General features: G+C 44.5%; 1 protein-coding gene across 3 annotated transcripts in view; it reads right to left on the bottom strand.

The window, feature by feature from the left end:
• CACNA2D3 (calcium voltage-gated channel auxiliary subunit alpha2delta 3) overlaps positions 1 to 20428 on the bottom strand; it is a 943155-nt gene that overhangs the window by 190724 nt on the left and 732003 nt on the right. For all 3 annotated transcript variants that reach the window (XR_008546971.2, XM_016941319.3, XM_016941320.4), the window contains 4 exons: positions 10858 to 10941; positions 3392 to 3463; positions 3070 to 3131; positions 1617 to 1684 (listed from right to left, as the gene is read on the bottom strand). Coding sequence is in view for 2 of the 3 variants with exons in the window: in XM_016941319.3 (XP_016796808.3) it covers positions 1617 to 1684; positions 3070 to 3131; positions 3392 to 3463; positions 10858 to 10941 (286 nt within the window). In the remaining variant the exon portion in view is untranslated. The remainder of the gene's footprint in view (positions 1 to 1616; positions 1685 to 3069; positions 3132 to 3391; positions 3464 to 10857; positions 10942 to 20428) is intronic.

Raw genomic sequence — 20428 nt, 5'->3', positions numbered from 1 at the left:
ACAGGAAGACAGTGACTGAAAAAGAATCCAAAAGACAATGCAAAACAACTGTGTGTATCTGTGTCTCCATGCATGTATGGATGTATGTGAGTGAGAGAGAGAGAGAGAGAGGGAGGGAGGGACAGGCCCATGTATTGAGGATTGACCAAGGGAGCAGACCCATGAGAGGCAGTTAATCTCTTAATAACCTCTCCTATTGTTCTGACCATGAGTTGTTTCTTCAGCGTGACCTCACATGGCTTAGACATGAATTTTCTGGCTTCATGGGCAGTGATGTCCACAGAGCCAACATGGCCCACAGAGGCAGAAAATTCTAGAAGTGAAAACATGATCCTGAAAACACATCCTGCAGAGTGTCTTGCTCAAGTCACAGAGTTGCCTGTGTTCTCTGGCATGTCTCTGGGAAGAGAGACCACATGGTTAGCTCTTTGGTGGGCACACTCTGGGTTGTGCCCAGCTCACAGTGAGCCTCTCTACTCTCCTTTCTGCCCCTGTACGATCTCACAAGCGCTTGGGAAGCACAAACCAACATCCCTGAAACAACACGGGCAGGGACCACTGGCAGTAAATCAGAGGCTATCTAGGGGGTTGGCGTCTCAGGGAACATCCATCTCCTTCCTCACGCCCTGTGGCATCATCTGAGGGCGCCATGGATGGCCCAGCTTCTGGAAACTCACCACATACATGTGTAATCAGTTCCGACCAATTAAAACTTTGCTTATAATTGACCTTCCCATTCCTGGCTGTCCTCCCTAAAGACATCCAGAAAGACTACTGTTCTGGGCCCACTCCTTCTCTGTGGACATGCAAAACCTAACGACCTGCAAGTGAGTCACTCAAGGCCACTCAGGGAGTGGTGCCCTTCAGAAACAATGTCCACCACCCCTGTGAGCTCCTAATGCTGGGACAGGTAACCTCTCTGAACTACTAGGGAGCTGGCAGATGAAAAGGATAGCACATGTGACAGCAATTTTAAAATTTAAAGAGCTATAACAACTGCTCCTGTTTACTGAGAGTTTACTGTGCCTCTGTGCTTTATGAAGATAAGAGGGTCTGGGAACTTCAAGGTGCTACTTACTCCCTCTGACCTATGTAAATCATTTAAATGGTCACATTTCCCTTTGGGCCAGGGCTGCCATGAAACACAAGTGAAATACGTGGCTCAACTGTGTAGGAGAGACTAAGGCTCTCATATCTCTGTTTTCATGGTTTCCCCTGGGCATGAGTTATTTCATAAATTTGTATTTCTCCCAAGTACTGATTTTTATGTATGAGAAGAATATACTTGAGGGATGATTCCTATTTACTGATACTCTGCTTCCATCCACAATGCTGTTGACTGTGAGTTACTCATAGTCAACAGCTTTGTGGATGAAAGTAGAATATAAGTAAATTAAACCACAACCATGAATCATAACTCCTGTCATTCTGAAATCTAGGCACACCAGGGAAGAAGAAAGGTATTAAGAATATCAAGTAGGCATTCGTTTGAGTGGAATGTCCAAGGGACTGGTCACAGGTGCGGACAGATGAACAAGTTCTTCGGCTAACTCAATAGCTAGCTCCCGAGCTTTCCTCCCACACCAAAGGATAAGACGAGCCAGGCAGTATCTTACCTTCTTCGATGGTTACATTCCCTCGGAAGAAATATTTCCCATGACCTCTGGAAAGCGCCACACCTAAACTGTGCAGAGAGACAAAGCAAATCTTGAAATCCCTGGCATCGACTCGAATAGACTTGTGGGCTAACATTTTTTAATTTTCCATTTTTCACATTTCCATTTTATGATCTGTCAACAATTTTTCCAACCATTTACTTTCAAAACCCCACTGATTATCACTGGTGTTGGTTTTTCTTAGGTTCAATCAGCTGCTTCAAAGTAACTTCTGATTGGAAATGCCAGCAGCAATTGGCTACTCTTTGTGTTTTCAGAGTTGTGGCAAACTGCTCGCCCTTCCAGCAAGCCCTTCTCTCAGATGCCCTCCCAAGGACCATGAGCCCTGCTCTTTATACACCCTTGCCCTGCATTCAGCCAGAGATGGGTCTCTCCAGCCCCTAGACTTTGGGACTCGGGGAAATTGACCCCTTCTCAAGGGCAAAAACAAAAACTTCCACTACTACATGAGTGTAACCACATTACTGTGTTGCAGGCTTCTTTGCCCAATCCTCTCAGTACTCTAATAGGTTTTTCACACTCACTGGCTTGATTTAAGATCCATTCCGTTTTTATCAAAAGCAAGAGACTATGTTTTTAAAACATAGTCCCTTACATTAGAGAGACTATTTGGCAAACCCACTTAGCAGCTCATGTGGTCCTTATTTGCTCCTGGTTCCACATGGAATCCACCCATGATCCTTGGCAGTTTAGGACAACAATGCTAGAATTTATTTTTCAGATTATTCTACAGTCAGTAAACTCCTTCTCTCCTTAGCTCTGAGACGCCAGTTCAGGAATATGAAGCAGGCTTACTGAAATAATTTTTTACAAAATGAATTACAACACTAAGTTAATAGTAGTGGGAAACTTTAGAATGCTACATACACATCTGAAAGCAGCCAATGAGGCAAAGCCATTTTTCAGGACTGTTACAAAGAGAAACAACAGGATTCAAAAGTAGACAAGCACACAAGGACAGTTCAGAGAAATGGAAACAGAGGCACAACATGTAGGGATGGATATGCCACCTCCAGGTTTGAAGGATTGTTTTTTTGGTCATGGAAATAAAAGGTGAAATGGAACTCACAAAGCAGCAAGTTCAATGGTTAAGGACCCTGGTAACCCTCTGCACTTGTCTTCACCCTTAGCAGGAACCCCCAAAGCATATTTGCTTGACAATGAGATGCAAAGCCATGGCAGATTGAGTGAGTTCTCCTAGGTGAGCCTGAACCATCTCCCCCCCTTCTGGAAAACAAAAGCAGCCTGGGAAAAGCCCCTTCCTCACTCTTTCCAGCCTTTTGGCAGGGTGTTTGGTTATCTTCAGATGATGAGCTCTGAGAGTGTCAGCAGGTTTTGTACAAACACAACTGATGGGTCTGATGGAATGTCCATGTATTATGGTCAGCTCTACCTGAAAGGAGTACCCTTGATGTCTGTATAATAGTAGTCATTTGTCATCACCAAAACCCGTTTCTAGATTGAAAAAAAAAAAAAAGTCGTAGAGAAAAGAAAACATGGTTAGTCTGCTAAGTGACGTCTTCAGAAATAAATAAAAATAAATGGACACACTATGATCAGGTTAACAGTACTACATGAATCTTGTTTGAGATAAGTAAAGACAAGAGAAAAATGATCTCAGCGAAAGATATTTATTCCAGATATAGCTTTCAAAGCTAATTTTTCACAGTGGTTTGTTTTAAATTAAGCAGCAAAAATGTTTGAGAAAAATGTACCCCTTTGTCCACTGTCTTCTTCACCTCCATGGAAAACTTCCCCGTCTTTCGATTCACCATAGCATTTCTCAACTAAAATGATAAAAGAAAAGTGTGTTAGTTCTTCCCTGGGTTATCATGTAATCTGGACATCTTGCATCCTCAGCGTGCAGTGGAGCCTCTATATTGAACTTACACCTCGAAAACAGAGCTTCTGAAGAATAAAACACCCAACTGCTCGTGTACAATGGGAGACAGGCTAACAACAATAAATAAATGACCTTCATCTTTAATTTGGGGAGCTCGTGTAAACTTCAGGACAATAACAAAAGAGCCTTGACAATACTGATGAATCCTGGGAGTCAGAGAGTGAACTCCTGGAGACCCGCTAAAATGCCGAGCAAGAATGTCTCTGGGGACAAGGTACGTTTTCAAAAAGGGTACTGATTTGTCATGGAGAAATCACTTTTCAAAACATAATCAAGTTAAAGACGTTTTCCTACACAGTAGTTAAAAAGAAGAAGAAGAAGAAAAAAAAAGGCCAAGCATTTGGAAGACAGGGGTTAGCCTTTCCTAAGATGAATCATCTTTAAATGCTCTCTGAGAAATCTGGGCCAATTAATGACCTTGCTGATGAGGCAGTGAACAGGAGCGACCCTGTATCTGATTTTTGGAGGTCCTGTTTAGGAGCAGCGAGCCTGGCTCTCCTCCCCCACCCCCAGCTGACCTCATCTAATTACATGTGGCCCTTCCATGAGTTCAGAGGAGGACAGCAGACGCAGTGATGAAAGATGTGCCGTCATGGGCACCAAGGCAAGACGACAGAGAAGGCCAGTTAATGGAATAGGAGCAAACGCTGACATGCCACAGCCTGTCAGGAAAGGCTCTCTCCCCACCCCTCTCTTGTCTTTTTCATCTTTTCCCCTCTTTTCTCCTTTGAGGAGCTTGAGTAAGATCTGGCCGATAGAAAACTGCAACACTAGCAAGCAACCTAAATTTGATTCGAGGCTGTCTAGATTTGGGTTTGCATTCTCATCTTCTGTGTGAGTGAGTAAAGGCATAATTTTTAGCTGGAGGCATGTATAAAATAAAACATATATTTTACTCTAGATTTTTTTTAACAACACATAATAGGCATTTCTGGAAATATTTTCCCATTTTAACTTTTGTGGTTTTGGACAGGGAGAGCTGGTCCTAATTAAGTCTACTTTCTAACTTTTAAGAACGGCTCGATTTATCTTTAACATGGTTTTCATTTTTCCTCTTTCTGGTGCCTGCCTAAAGCCATTTGGGACCTTCTCCTCTCACATTCCCCAGGCAAACTAGAGATTAGGTAAGCCTCGCTGTGTCTCCATGCCACCCCACCCCCAACTCCCAGTAGCACAGAACAATCAACATGGGGGTCTGGGAGTGTCCAAGGCCAGGGTCACTGATGCCTCCTTTAGTCTTGCCCTTTTCTTAAATCATAACAAAAACAGGTTATACTTATTGAACCTACTAGTGAAGCAGGATGGCACTGTAGTTAAGGAATGGACTCTGGAGCCAGAGCTTTATGATCTTGGGTATCTCGATCACTTACCATCTCTGTGACTCAGTTTCCTCTTCTGAAAAATGGAACTAATGCCAGCACCCATCTCATTAAGTTGTAGTGAAGACTGACGAGTCAATATTTAGAAGAGTGTCTGGTGCCTCCCAAGCACTCAATACATGCTAGCTATCCTCCATCATCATCAACACCACAGTCAACAGTATCTGTATCATCGTCATCCTCATTACCATCTTGCTCATTTTCACTTAGTGTCAGACACCTTTCAGTAGCTTAAAGCATCAGGATTCGGACTTGAGTTTGCTTGAGGCAGATGCCCAAGCTCAATGTTTTCCAAACTGTTTTGACTTTGAGCCATGTAAGAAATACATCTTACTCTGATGAGCCCCTCTCTATCTCCTATTTTAGTAGATTTCGTTGCTATGTTGCTCATGAACCACTAAATGGATTTTGTGACCTCTCCTCCAACTCCCCACATTGAAAACTGCTGCTCTTAACTGCCTGTAGGTTTACATAGACCGAAAAGGAGACAGCCCCAGGTAAAGAGGTAAACCACGATATCGATGTTCAAGTTTTGCCACTGACACAAGCCAGCTGTCCCGTGACCTCTCTGTGGCTCACTTTCTTCCTGTTTCATTCATTCTGTCTAAAGTGTTCATGAGTGAGGACTCCCAGACCCCAGGGATCCTGTCAGGGGCTATAAAAAGGGAGGTCATCAGATTCCTATGAAATTCGGATACTACTGAGAGATACTGTTTACTGAGTTCTTACTGAGCTCTTACTGTGTGTCAGGCACAGATTTTAAACCCCTCAAACTTATCTTCTGAGGTGCTGTTATTATCTCCATTTTACAGGTGGAGAAATAGGCACAGATAAGAAGTTTGCCCAGGGTAACGAGGCCTCTGCCTCTTGAGCCCATGCTCTTAACCTCTGCTTCCCAAATCAGAAGAGAAAGCACTTGGACAACATTAAATATTTTATAGCATTAATATAAAAATCATATATTATTTCTGAGTTTTTAAAAACCAAATAAAATGTTTTAACAATTGACCACGTCATAGTCTGAGGTCCTAACTTCCTGGCAGACTCTTCTACAAGCTCTAAGTACTATGATCTAGGGTTGACGGGAAGGTGGCTTTCTGTCCTCCTTGCCAGAGGAGGAAAGGGAGTTTGATGACTTAATAGACTGCCCTGTGAGAATACAGCATTGTGAGGCTGGAACATTCTAGAAATGTCACTTTTTTATCTTAGGAGGCTGCGGCTTGAGAAGAGGAGCAACTTGCCCAGAATCACAGTGAGTGGCACCCCTAGGTTGTAAGACGGCAGAGGAGTCCTAAGCACAGGCCAAAGTGATGGGGAAGAGCAATGCAATCAGTCCCCACCTAAGGCGGGGAGGGCATGATGTTCACTGCTTTGAACTTGCCACTGCTTGGATTTACAACAGTGAACAACTGGAAAAATGCAAATGGCCTGGCAGAGGAAAATTTCCAAACAAGTTTTGATGTGCTCATATGTTAGCATATTATGTAGTCATTAAAAAACCCACGTGCAGCTGTTCAACTCTACACATAGTCAGAGAAAGGCAAATTAAAACATCAGTGGCATACCTTGATTTTTCCATATCAGATATCAAGCATTCGCAAGTGTGGTAATGCAATGGACATTAAAGCAGCTTGTACCACGGTGTACTCAATAAAATAAAAGGTAAAATCTCCTCAAGCTGAAAACACTCATCTGGCGACAGTGATCAGCCTCTCCGCTCTCTGGGAACCACCCTTTCCCCTGGGGCCTGCATTATCCAGTTCAGATGTGCTTCTCCAGAGCCCCTGGTGAATGTGTCTCTCTTCTGCAGTGCTGAAGCAGAAGCTCCTTGGATAACCACTCAAAGCACCCACTTTCCTGCCAACCTCGTTACAGCTGGAAGCCATGTTTCCTGTTTCATTGTTAGCCTGCTACTCTGACCAGCCATGTTACAGTTCATTAAGGAAGCTTTCCCCAGAGATTCACTGGCCACCTTAAGTTGTGTGTATGATTATGGAATGATAGCTCGTGCTCCTAATGGTGGCTCATTGTCCACATTAGAACGTGAGCCTCACCTTTTCTGGTGCACAGGCAGCCTGCATTTCTAAGCCCCTAATGACATGCAACCACAGACAAGCTGGCAGTTTAAAGAGGAAGGGAGACACAGTGCATAAACAGGTCTGTCATTCCCAAGCAAGCATTCAACCAGCGTAGGAAAACAGACCTGAGCATGGAGAACCTGCAAAACATTCTCTCTCTTCCTCCTCCCCTATGTGTCAGTTTGGGTTTGGAGTGGGTGGGGGAGTGCTGTGCTTAGTTTGGGTGTCCAGAGCTCAAGCATGAGCTGGAGAGACACTCTGGGAAGGGTATAAAAAAGAATCAAATAAATGGACTAAGGTCTCAGAAATATGTCCCATGAAAAAGGCTTTTTTGCCTTATAGGGCTTCGGGCAAAAAAGACTCCGGAGAAATTTTCCATCAGAGTCATCATGGGTATGAAGCAATGTAGTTGCCTAGAGGGTAGTAGGGGAAAAAAGGCTCTTACCACAACAGAAGGGATTGTAGTTAGATTCAAAGTAGCATCTATGGGGCAGTATTCACAACAATACCATGCAGACAAACATCTGTTTAGCAGCTACTATGTGCAAGGCACTCCCTATCTTTTCTGCACCCGCAGAGGAGGATAACCCATATACTATGCGTCACTGAAATAGAGTCTTCAAGGACTCCTGGACTCAAGGACTTAAGGGCTCTCTCCATGGAATATCCAAGTGTCAAGACCACGGCTCTGTGGGCCAGGCTGCCTGAGTTGGAATCCACACTCTATGTCCTTAGGCCATTACATCCATTCTCTGCCTCAGTTTCCTCACCTGTAAAATGGAGATAAAACACCCATTTCATAGGTTCACTGTGATAAATAAATAAGTTCACTCATGAACTTAGAATGGTACTGGTGTACAGGAAGAGCTAATATATGGCAGTTATTATTTTTATGAGTTTTTTTCTATTAATAGATATAATCACATTCAATGTGGAAAGCGTGGGAATGACTGGAAGTTAATAGGAACAAAACAAAAAAATCACCCTCAATTCCTTGTGCCATCTCTGAGAATTTATAACCAAAGGATAAACGCTATTTTTAAGATAATTTTCCCTTCCCAGAGGGGATCTACACTGGCAATTCAGACTGGGCGATGCATGTCTCAAAATCCCCTGCTGGCACACGGGTCCACCAAAGATCTGCCCTACTTATTGTATTCCTGCCCTGATGCCTAACTCATCCTGCAGAGTGGGACAGAAGTCCTGCTCATACTGCTATAAATAGTTTTAAATTGTTGTCTTTTTTTCTTTTAATTTTAGCCAGTCTATTTTATATACATTGTAACAGTATATATGAACTTACTTCATTTTTGGAAGTATGCAGGTTATAACTGTGGTTACTAAATTCAGGAGCCTACTTCCTAGAGAAGTAGAACTCACCTTCCAAGAAATTCTCTGCATCTGGGCAGACTCTACTGCTTCTTCCTCAGTGGGCTGTGCTTACATGTTCTTTCCTAGATTTCAACCTAAACCCTGTCCTCTGCTACTCAGGTGCAAATCCCAAGGCCCAGCACATGGATATGTAAGATTTTGTGCAGACTTCACAATGATGCTTTCTGTAGATTCCAGAATTCTCCAATTAGTGACGTGCAAATCCCCAGGAGAGAAATGGTGGTTTGGGTTTTCCCAAGTCAAATATGTTGATAGAGAAGGAATTCACATTCCAAATGCACCATATTCCAAGGCGACAAGTTAAGAGACTCAAACCAAAGACATAACCAGAGAACAATTTGTGCAGAACAAAAGCACTGGACTTGCTTGAGATGTCCAACTCTGAAGTTGGACAGACAGAATGCAGTCCTGGGTGTCACGTGGAGGTGAAGAACACACACGTGAGGCTGCGAATCCAATGCCTGCAGCTCCAACGAGAAAGCAAAGTAGGATGAGGAGATACAAAGTGTTCCCAAACTGTGATTACTAAAGGAGACATTCGCTCACTGAAAATTAGCTGGGGCACAGGTGATGACTGGAGTGAGCTGAGTCATACATCTCTTCAAGTAGCATGCAAAAAGGGAGACGATTCAGTGAGGTCACAAACAAGCAAACAAACAAACAAAAAAAATCAACAGATAAAGTGAAGAAGGAAGAGGAAGGGCAACAATGGAAAGTCCCCTCCGAAGATTCATAGCAACTGTAAATCCACAGGACATTCATTCATGACAGGGTCCCCTGAGGACTGATGAGGTCAGAATAATACTAACAATGGCTACCACTTGTAGAATGCTTACTTACTCCCCAGAACGGTGCAAGTACTTCTCTGTTTTTCAATCTATTAATCCATTTAATCCTCAGAACAGCTCTATGAGGTGGGGACAACTGCCATCACACTCATTTTCTTGGGGAAAAATAAAACAAAGAACACAAAATAAAACTGAAGTCTAGAGAGGCATAATCACTCACCCAAGACAAACATCCGGCAAGCAGAGAAGGCGGGATTTGAACCTGGCAGGAGTCTAAAACCTGAGTGGCACTCCTCACAATTGCGCTAAGCCAGGGTGGACACATTAGGTGCAGGACAATCCTAAGAACTGACTGGATCCTTGTGACAGTGTTTAAGGAATAAGAAGATAGAAAACTCGACCACGCTATTGAGCTGACACTGTCAGCTCATTGGCTTGCGGGGAAAAGGGTATGGAGGAGGAAGGAGCTTTTATCAAATGGCAAAGTTATTTTGTCTAAACTTGGGTTTAAGTAGACTTAGAGCAGATGAAGAAGAAAAGAGGCTAAATTTCTAGAACAGGTATGGCTCTCACATTTTACCGGCAAGGATGAAAATGAGAGATTTATGCTAGTTGAGCTGGTGACAAAGTGCAGAGGTGTGGAAAGAAGGAAAGCTGCAGCGGAAGCACTGTGATGCTGGCCCCTGTTCTGGAAGGCATGAGAACCCAGTCTGGGCTTTCAAATGGTTCTCCTCAACATCCCTTTGGAGAGCAGGATGCAGTGAGAGATGGAAACAACGCCAACTCAACAGTGGAACTTAAGAAAGGACCCTAGACGAATCTGGGAGGGTAGGGCAGAGAAACGTGGCCTCAGCACACACACACTCTTAGAAAAAGGGAAGAGTAGGGACCCAGATGGAAACACCTGGGAAGTTATGATTTAATTAAGGAGAGTCCACCTGGATTCACACAAAGGCAGCCGTGTCTAACAAATCTGATTTATTGAGGAAGTACCAAGAAGACCTGACAGGGTTAAGTCATGGGTATAAGGAGAGCTTTTGATAGAGCACCATAGGCTGAATCTACGTGGGGAAAAAGCATGGGGCGCAATTGCAGCAAGGCCAGAGCAGAATGAAAGGCTGGGAAGGTACAGGAAATGGGCAGCCGACCAAGCAGGAGAAAAGTGAGCCTGCAGAGCCCTGGGCTGTACTCTGAAAACAAGGGCTGTGCCAATGAGGTCCTGACAGGTGAATTCTTGCTGCCCAGGAACCTGCCTGCTTGGCCTGCAGGCACCCTGACTTTGCACCAGGCAGAGCCTGCTGTTGCCCAGCCAGGTTCCACTGAAGATGTCAGGGGCCATCCACTGCACTGGGAAGAAGGCTGGAGTCATCAGCTGCAGAGGGGACCAGCGTCCGCCAGGGGTTGGTTTTAGTAGACTGCACAAGCAGCTGGGGTGGCTGGCCTGTCTGCAACTGGTCCGACTGACCGGCTGAAGAGTTATAAAACTCCACACATGGTACAAAGGCCCCTTGTCTCCACGTCCCTCTGGTAGCCAGGTGTCCCTTCAGTGGGCCTCTTGGCCAACTCCTGGGATCGCCCCCAGGTACAGAAGTGGGTACAATGCAGCTCCTTCTCCACGAGGCCTGAAAACAAATCACTTACCACGTCATCTCGGTCTTCCCACTCCACCTCAGAGAGGTCAACGCTACTATAGTTAGGTTTCCTTCGCTTTTTTCCTTCTTCGTACTAGCAAGGGGAAGAAGAAAAAGAAAAGAAAAACAAAAGTCCGTGAAGTCATCAGCCAGGGCAATCTTTACCTTCCCAAGTCCTGTTTCATGGACAGGGCTTGGGAGTGGACCGATGAGGGTGAGAAGCCCAGCAGGGTGACAGTCCTAGGGACTTTTAATGACAGGAAAGCCAAGGTCAGATGCCTCTAAACATTGGCTCCAAGTTGGGAGTAGAAAAGTTAACTCTTTGATTGATATGAATTTACCTTGTAGACTTCTTGGTTTCCAAAACACCAGATGCAAAGGAAAATTTGTCCCCTCCTTGAATGGGGTGTGTGGGGGTGTGTGTGTGTGTGTGTGTGTGTGTGTGTGTGTATACACATATATGGTATACATGTAAACAATGTAAATTCTGTAAATCATAGCAGACTAGTTAGCAGTTGGATTTGTCTTCCCATTGAATGGGGGGTGTGTGTGTGTGTGTGTGTGTGTATCCCAAAGCTGCTAAAACTCAATCCGTGATACGAGAAAGGGCTTCTTACTTACATTTACCAAAAAATCTAGTCATATCCCCCTATACTTTATAATTCTCTCTCCTCTACCTTTTGTCTCAAACCTACCCGTACTCCTTAGCTAGGAAGCAAAAGCACTGATCTCCACAACTGGGGCTGGGCTCAGCATACTGGTGGCATTTTGCAGACACACAGAACCATCTATTCGCTGTCACACTGGCCACAGCAGTACTGAACTAAGCATGGCTCCTTTACCTGGAGTAGATGAGGGTATTGGGAATCACAGCCAGATGTAATGGCTGTTAGGGCATTTCTCCGGAAAAGCTGATGAGTGCATGAATAACTGGGGAAGTGGTTTTAGTTTTCTGCCCTAAATCACTGGTGTTAGTCACCCTGCAAGCCTACCATTTTATCGACCGGACGTTCTTGTGTCTGGACATTCTTGTGTCTTGAGGCCTTTCATGCTGGTTGTGGGGTGTTTATAACATAGGAAAGTCTGCCCTCTGCTGCAGGCTAAGGATTAGCAACCCCTTTACACGTTCATCAGTTACGGTTAACGGCACATTGGAAAAATATATATGCATGTATACTGCTTTCTTTTTCACTTTTCTCTCCAGCTTGGTCATCTTTTGATTTAATTGGAAGGTTCTAAGTGAGATACAGGGTCAGTCTAAGTGTTTGAAGACCCCAAAACCATAGGTTGCCATTTTTGACACTGATCAGCTACTATGGAGACAGGTGCTGAGGCCATACTGGGCATGAAGGAGAAAACTGCCACCCATATGTTGAACCAGACAAGTGTAAACTGACCCCCAGTGGGATGAGGGGAGGGCCAGAAGGGGTCGATCTTGCACCACTGTGGTGCCAAACAGGGCCAAGTGTCCACGCATGCACTCTTTTCTTACCTGTCAACTGCATTTCAGGAACTCTGCGACCTCTCTGGAGACTCCCCCTCCTCACCACTACCTAGGATGGTGCCTAGCCTCCTATGGCCAGTGGGCTCTTAACACCCTGATCAATGGTGAGCCCACCCCACTACTCTTAGGTTTTCAATTAACAGACATTCACGGTCAGTTTTATGACATCAGATCCACTCCAGATGAAGGGGAAGGAAAGTGGTTCCCTCAGAAGCCGCTGTAAACAATAGCAGATTAGCAGTCGGATCTTGTTAAGGAAAGTTCCTGTGTGCATGGAAGCCCTGGTCCTTGTGAGATGCAGTCTTGGGCTGAACAGAAAAGAACAGCAACGAGGTCAACCGGAGTTGTCAGCAGCGGTGCCTTGCCCCTCAGTGTGGAGGAGTGCGGGGCAGGGATAGTCGTGTCCCCCTGAGGACTTAGAGTCAGACAGTCATTCTGGACCTCTGTTACCTAAGAACCATTACTGAGAACTATTAGGTACCCCAGAAACTCACACAGCCCAGATCCTGAACTTCACAGGCAGAACTTTCATAATTTCTTGGGTAGCCTGATACTGGATCTAAACTGTCTATTTTGAGGAAGTTCTTTCTTTGGTCACTTCAAAGTGCTTCTTTATTCATTTATTCAATGCACATTTATCGTATACCTACTACTAAGTGCAAGGCACTAAAGATACAAAGTCAATTAAACAGTGCTTCACTCTTTCCCAAGGACTTACTTGTGGTTTATCCTTCTTAATTCTGCTTCTTTAAGGTCAATTTATTGCCCATAATGCATTTGGGAAAACAGGTTCTCACAAGTTAAATAAATTAAATCACAAGTCAAATAAGATCGCATAGCTTGTATGGTAGAGAACACCCCACCCAACACCAGCCTCTGTCAAATTTTCATGTCTAAGCCTCATGTTATTTCAACCACTGTTAAAGAGCTTTGAAAAAAGACTACAAGCTCCAGAGCAACAAATGTTCCTTCGTCCTCAAAAAAAAGTGTCCATGTGTCTTTTTCAGAGGAGAAGGTCACAGTGGCTCTGCTGTGTCACACCACTCACATCACATTGGGTGTGTGATCCTGAGCCAGGTATCCAGCTACTCCAAGCTTCCTTCGTCAGTTACAAAATGGGTAAAAACAATAGCACCTCCATGGCAAAGAAAGGTTGAGAGTATTAAATGAAATATCTTATGTAAAATGGCAAACACATTCCCAGACACAGTAAAATATTTTCATATTCAGCTAGCAAGATTCCTGAGAGTCACGCATTTTGTGGAATGACACAGGCTCACTGAATAAAATTGGCTAATATCTCATTTTCCTGAAATGAAGAAGACCATTCAATAATTTTACTGGTCACCATTCTGCAAACCATAGGCAGACAGAAGCTGTTTGTTGACTATGATGGTGTCAGACAATCACATTCATATGTCTCTGCTTGGTGTGTAGCTTACAAGTTTGAACTGAAGACTCTCCTGGCAGAAAAATTCATACCTGCGCTAAAGAACCCAAGTCATTTTAGATGGTATTTGGCAAAGGTGGAATCAGCAGAGAATTCTTGACTTCTGATCCTCCCCAAATGTCTTTATTCGTTTTTTATAATCTCTCAATAAATACAGTATATTTCACCAAAAAGGTATTCAAGATACTTGGAATGATTAGAGAGTGATGGAATAAAAGATTTCCCATCATACTAGCCCATGAGCCACCATATTCCAGCAAGTCTCTATAGTCTAATTTCATGGCAAGATACAGATCGGGGGTAGGGATACTTCCTCTGGAACACTGTTTAAGAATGCCCTTCTACAATGTCTGCTTAGCCAGGTATGTAAAATGGGTATGAAACACTTTTCATTTGGGTCTTTTTTAGAGAATAAGCTCCTTCAGAATATAAACAGTCACGCAGCAGAGTGATTAATTTGAGTGAGAAAAGGAAAAGTCAGTGGGCTGTTGCATAGATATAACAGGCCAAGAGCTATGAGACAACTCTAATGTACTAAGCCTAAATCCACCTACCTCTTTTCCCCTACTAAGAAACTACATTAAAAGGCCAGAGAGTGGCACTCCATTAGGAAGGTTCCCATGCTTTGGCCTGCCACCACCCATTCCCCATGTTTTCCAGGTTAATCACCTCGGTTTTCCTGTAGGGAACTCCTTGGGCACCACTCCCATTAAGCATAATTCTAGTGAAGGTACAACCATCCTTCATGTGGCCTCATCAGTGGGGGAGGCCCACATCGCTCCAGGATGTCACTGGTTCAGAGGTGGGTACATAACCCACGCAAATTCAAATGAGATTCAAGAGATTCAATTTGGGATGCATTCCTGGATTTATCCAGGAAAAGAGGTGTTGCTAAGGTGCCAGGATGGGAGCTTGGAATAGCTCATGGCCATCTCTGCCACTACTTGGAGAGAGTCTTCCTGGGCATGAAGCCAGTGCAGAGAAAGCAGAGAAAAGATATGAAGAGAGTCCTGAAAATGTGGTGTGTGCACCTGGATCAGGCTGTACCTGAAATCCTTGGATGTTTCATGTATCAATACTTTATCTCCATATTATCCCCCTTCCCTTTTAAAGGCCTTTTTTTTTTTTTTTTTTTAAAGCTGGCTTAGATCTTAAGCATTGAGTAGTCAACAGAATTCCAACTTGTATATATTTAGTGCCTTTATTTTTTTCTTTTCAAATGAATGGTTTTTAAAGTACATGTTATGTGAAGTATTCACAAACACTGGTGCTTCCATGATTATTGAGGAACATGTGATTTATAAAATGCCTCACTGTTTTCCAAGATACACGATTGTGTCTGGGCACAGTTGATTTCTCCTTGCCTACTCCCCCTCGCCCCTCACCCCCATGAGTGACAGAAAAAGAACTAAATTCTCATATGTCCAACTCCCATGCCCAATCTCCCTTCTCCCAAGCAGTTTTAAAAGGGGACAAATCCCAGGTCCCTCGGCTCCACCACTTCTTCTTCTTCTGCATTGAGGAGGAGTTGGTTACCGGGGCCTAAGCATCGTGTATGGCATTTGTTAGTGTATCTATAATCTGTAACTTCCTTTGAAAATGTGATTAACTAATTGCAAACGGTTTCCAAAGGTTTATAAACAGATACTTTGAGAGCCACAGGTAGGTTTGTAGTTTTTGGTGCCTGTTTTATGAAAAAAATCTGTGGGGGAGAATTTAATAAGGAAAGATATTCTGTGCTATGAAATACTTTGAGGTGGAGTTTCAAATAAAGGCCAGATGTGGGGAACACACAAACAAGCCCTTGGCCTAGCAGGATGGGACGAGAGGGCACTCATCCGAGGAGCAAGCTGGAACCAGGACCTGCCTGCAGCACAGAGCCTTCCTGGCCATATTTAATGGTCTGGATACCAGCACCCCTTTGCGTTACCTACAGACTGACTTTGGAAGCACAGTGGGCTGGGCCAAGATGATGGCCATGTTGATTTAAATAAAACAAAAACCCTTTGCTCTTTCTGTGTTCTGGGAAAGGCCAGAGGAAATCAGCTGTACACATCCATGCAGCCTCTGTGGAACAAATATTGTGTGTGCTAATAATTGATAATCTATATGTGCCACTGCATGCTGCCAACAGGAAGGAAGGGGACGGGGTGGGAGAGGAAGAAACTTTGCCCAAAGCTAATGTCATCTGGACATGGGGTGTGACTGAGGGCTGATAGCCAGCGATTATCTGGGGAAGATGTTTCTCTCCCAGGCAGCCGCAGTCCTCAGCTGGTGAAGACCTTTACCACTTCCTCTGAAGCCCTGTGTCTTCTCTCCTCCCCAAGGCTCAAGGGACCATTTCAGGAGAAGGGATGTAGGTATGCCTTACTCCTCCATATGCAAGAGATAAGGACCAATGGCCACAGGGCACTTCATTCCTTCACTCACTCATCCATTCTTTCCCTCATTCACTCATTTGTTCACCTACACATTCCAAAATACTGTTGGACACCTAATATTTCTCAGGCTCTGTGCCAGGCCTGGGCAAGCCTTGGAGGGCATGGAAAAGCACCCAGGGAGAATGAGCTCCCACCCTCATGTTCTTGATCCCAATTCACTACCAGTGAATCAGGCTTCATCAAGGGAACCCATTGAGAAGGGTGCTTAAAGCCAGGGTCCTGGAGTCAGACTCTGATTCTAATCAGTTCTACATGCTGTGTGGTCTGGGGCTAGGTGTGCACGTCTCTGTGCCTCATTTTCCTCATTTTCCTTATCCGTAAGATGGAGGTACGGGCACTCAGCTTACAGTGCTGCACTAAGAAGCAAATGGGTATAAACATGGTTTAGCAAGGAGCCCAGCACATCCTGTGTCTTAATAAATATGGCCTGAAAACACGCCCATTTGGCCAGTACCAATGGCTGATACTGATTGATGAGATGCAGCAGCCCCTGCCCCCATGCAGCTCACCCCTAGGGAGGAAGTTCCTTCACAGGTAAAGGGAGTTCATAACAGTATCTTGTTTATAAATAGCCCTATTCCTTTAAGGAGATTGTTCGACCTGACTTGGTGGTGATTTGTCTCAAGGTCAAGGCGAAGGCCAGAGGAGCCTGTGGCAGAGTCAGGGCCTCCTCCCCTTTGATTCCATGTTGCCAGCTGCACATCAAGGCCTCTGGTTGCAACAGACTCAGAGGAGGTGGCCCCGGGGAAAGGCAGCCCCAGTGGCCTCTGTCAGCCCCTACTCCCTTGGGGATCAGTAGCGGGAAGGTGGGGGGCATGAAGTCACAATCTAAGTACTTTGAGAGAGTCACAATCTAAGTACTTTGGGCATTTGATGTTTCCTTACTTTCCCCCTCTTATCCATGTAATAACTGCTCATTGTTGAAAATTTGGAAAATAATGAAAAGTATACAAAGTGAAAAGTATATTGCCCTTACTAACACCACACCGGCGTCGGCACCTGCCATTCTGCTCTCTTTCCCAAAGGGTAAAAGTACTTTGAATCAGTTACTGTTTTCACTTTTCAAAGTTCATTGTTTTCCTAAAAAGGAATTTATAAAATGTAGTAACTAATCTTGTTCTGCTTTCCAAGTGACTGCCTTTAGAAAAGAATAAAAAAGCGATTATTCTCCCGCTGGGTAGTTTCCCCCTGCACTTCCCATCATTCGTCATGAAGGTGAATGTTTCTGGTGCCAGGCTTTGTGCTAACAGCGGTACGTGTCTCGTTTCATTTTCACAACTCCAGGTGAGGGATAACTGCTTCAGAGATGGGAAAACGCAGTACCCAGGAAGGGCAGGTCACGTGGTGACATGGCTGACAGGCAGCAGCATCGTGGTGCAGCCAGCCCAGCCTCGTTTCTGAGCCTGTGGTCTGGTGCTCACCGGCCCTCGGCACTGCCTCACCTGAGGTGCTCTTCTCCTGGCTAATGCAGGTCCTTGGTTCAGGTGGCAACTGCTGATGGGACTGGACCCAGAAGACCCATTAACAGTCACAGACTCACACTGGCAGTCAAATCCCACTAGCCGGTCTTGTCTCTGTTACCAGCTGACTCATTTGGCCTGCCCTGAAACTGAGCTTGGTGGCCAGGGAGAGGAGAAGCAGTGTCAGATTAAGAACACCTAGGCCAAGGCCAGGCACAGTGGCTCGCGCCTGTAATCCCAGCACTTTCGGAGGCTGAGGCGGTCCTGGAGTTTGAGACCAGCCTGGCCAACATGGCAAAAACCCATCTCTACCAAAAAACACAAAAATTAGCTGAGCGCAATGGTGTGTGCCGTAGTCCTAGCTACTCTGGAGGCTGAGGCACAAAAATTGCTTGAAACTGGGAGGCGGAGGTTGCAATGAGCTGAGATTGCGCCACTGCACTCCAGCCTGGGTGACAGAGAGAGACTGTCTTGGAAAAAAAAAAAAGAACACCTACAATAAACTGAGTGGCTGCAGTGAGTTAAGCAGCAATATGCTGATGCCCAACTTACAAAATCTTACTCAATTTCACCAATATCCATCTCAGAGCCTCAGGGAACCCTTGTGGTATGGGAGGATATCATTTCAGCTCGGATTTCCACTGAAATGGTGCTGTCTCCTTGGATGTGTGACTCCCTGACAGCCCAGATTTCTCTAGACAAGATGCCCAATGGGATGACATAGACATTATGCCAAGAGAAAAATGCCAATGAGCCTCTATTCGGAGATGCAATCTTACATGTCACGGAAAGATGAGAAGCCCAGATATACTGCAGAGAAAAAGGGTCATGAGGGTGTGTCAAAAACCAGCAGGAAGGTGGGAAGGAGGCAACGGGGCATGTCAAGACAACAAGTCCTTTCCTTTTTCTAAAAGGTACTGTGCTCTTATTAATTAATGTTTTTAAGCATCTCAAAGATGAAAAGTTGTATGTGCTCTCTTAGTATGATTACAAAATCCTTTTGATCGCTGTAAAACTAAAACAGCTTTGGTATTTTTTTTTAAAAAAAAAAAAAACAACAATTAACGGGCTGCTTTGAAAACCTGAATGACCTTTATCTTAATCAGTGTCCTCTGGGTAGCCATGAGTCACACACAGCACTGTGTGTGGGGAGGAGGCGGCTTAGCCCACCACCGTTTTTGTAGGTCAAACACGCTTACCACACCGAGGCTGGATTTAAGCTCCCATTCTCAAAAAGCCAGTTGGTCTTGTAACAGCAAGCTAGACATAAAAATCAAAATAGTGCTGAGTAGTTGAGCTGGGAGGAACCTTTTGTGCCGGCAATGGGACAGAGAACAGGACACTCTGAAAGCAGGGAGGGAGAGTGGCAACTCCATACCTCTGCTGTAGGCAAAGGAGTGACGCTGAGAAAAGAATGCTCCTCGGCAAAGAGGAAGGAACACACACAGACGGGCATGCAAAATAAAGATCCATGTGGGCACCCGGGGGCATCTGCTCTGATGAGTTGGAGCACTTAGAGGCAAACAAAACCGTCTCTAAAGTCTCCTCGACAAAAGTTAGACGCAAGACAGCCTTGAAATAAATTTCAGACAGGGCTGCACTGAGTTCCCGAACATGGATATATGCCTTCTCCAAAGCCAAGTTCATAAAAGTTTTCAGAAACTGCTGTGTCATTAGAACATCCAGGGTAAAAAAGAGGACCTCTATAATTTGAAAGTATGTCTGTGACATTTGGCAGGTAACTTTTTAAAAAATTTACAGAACTTTCTTTGACATTATTCCTTTGAGCAGTTGACCATATCAAAAGACTTTTGGGTATGTGGAGCCGTCAGACCGTTTTGAATATGAGGTACAATTAGGGACAACTAATTGATTCTAGTTTTGAAACTGCAAAAACATTGACTTCCTTTATTCACTCAAGTAAAATCTCAAAGTAGTATCCATCAACACTACAAAATGTTAACTTTCGAAAGATGCCACGGCTAACCACCACGGAAGAGGGAGTTCTCTCTTGTTGGTTTTCCTCCTGTGGTCAGTAGTTCGGGCCCATTGGCTCATATCCTGTCACCCCATTTCCAATGCCTCTCCTTAACTTAGTCCCTGGGGAGTGGACTCTAGTCTCACCATCTCAGAGATGGCTGAGGAACAGAGAGAGCCTTCAACTTCAGGTTTTTATGCTAAACGACAAGCAGGGCAGGAAGCTGGCAATGAATTTGCAAGTGAAGTTAATAAAGGGATGCAGGCAAGAGGGAAAGAAATTCTTTCTTCCAAGCCAACTGCCATTACCTGATTTATGCCTGTAATAGCATCAACCAACAACCAACGTCAGAATGCTGAGCCTTCATCACGTGTGTGTGTGTGCGTGTGTGTGTGTGTGTGTGTAATTTTATTTAGGGAGATGCTTGGTTAAATAGCTTTATTTTGTTTTGCTTTTCCTGCTAAAAATTGTTGAAGATACTTATGAAGGAAGAAAAGACATGAAGGGCTCCATCTTTGTGGCCACCTTTTCCATGAAAGAAATTTCCCAGATCCTTCCAGCTGAGTCTCTCTCCTTTCTCAAATGGGGTGGCCCTTCTTCTGCAACCCTCTGAGGATACTGTGCTTTACAGTATAAATATGTATGTGACCACTTTGTACACATATGCTCTAAGCCCCAGCCATGTTCCGACTACCAAACTGAGCTGGTTCTTGTCCATCATTGGTCCATCTTCTCGACTGGATAGGTG

The sequence above is a fragment of the Pan troglodytes genome, chromosome 2 (genome assembly GCF_028858775.2).
Source record: "Pan troglodytes isolate AG18354 chromosome 2, NHGRI_mPanTro3-v2.0_pri, whole genome shotgun sequence".
NCBI classification, from domain to species: Eukaryota; Metazoa; Chordata; class Mammalia; order Primates; family Hominidae; genus Pan; species Pan troglodytes.
This window is presented reverse-complemented; position numbering and strand designations above follow the sequence as displayed.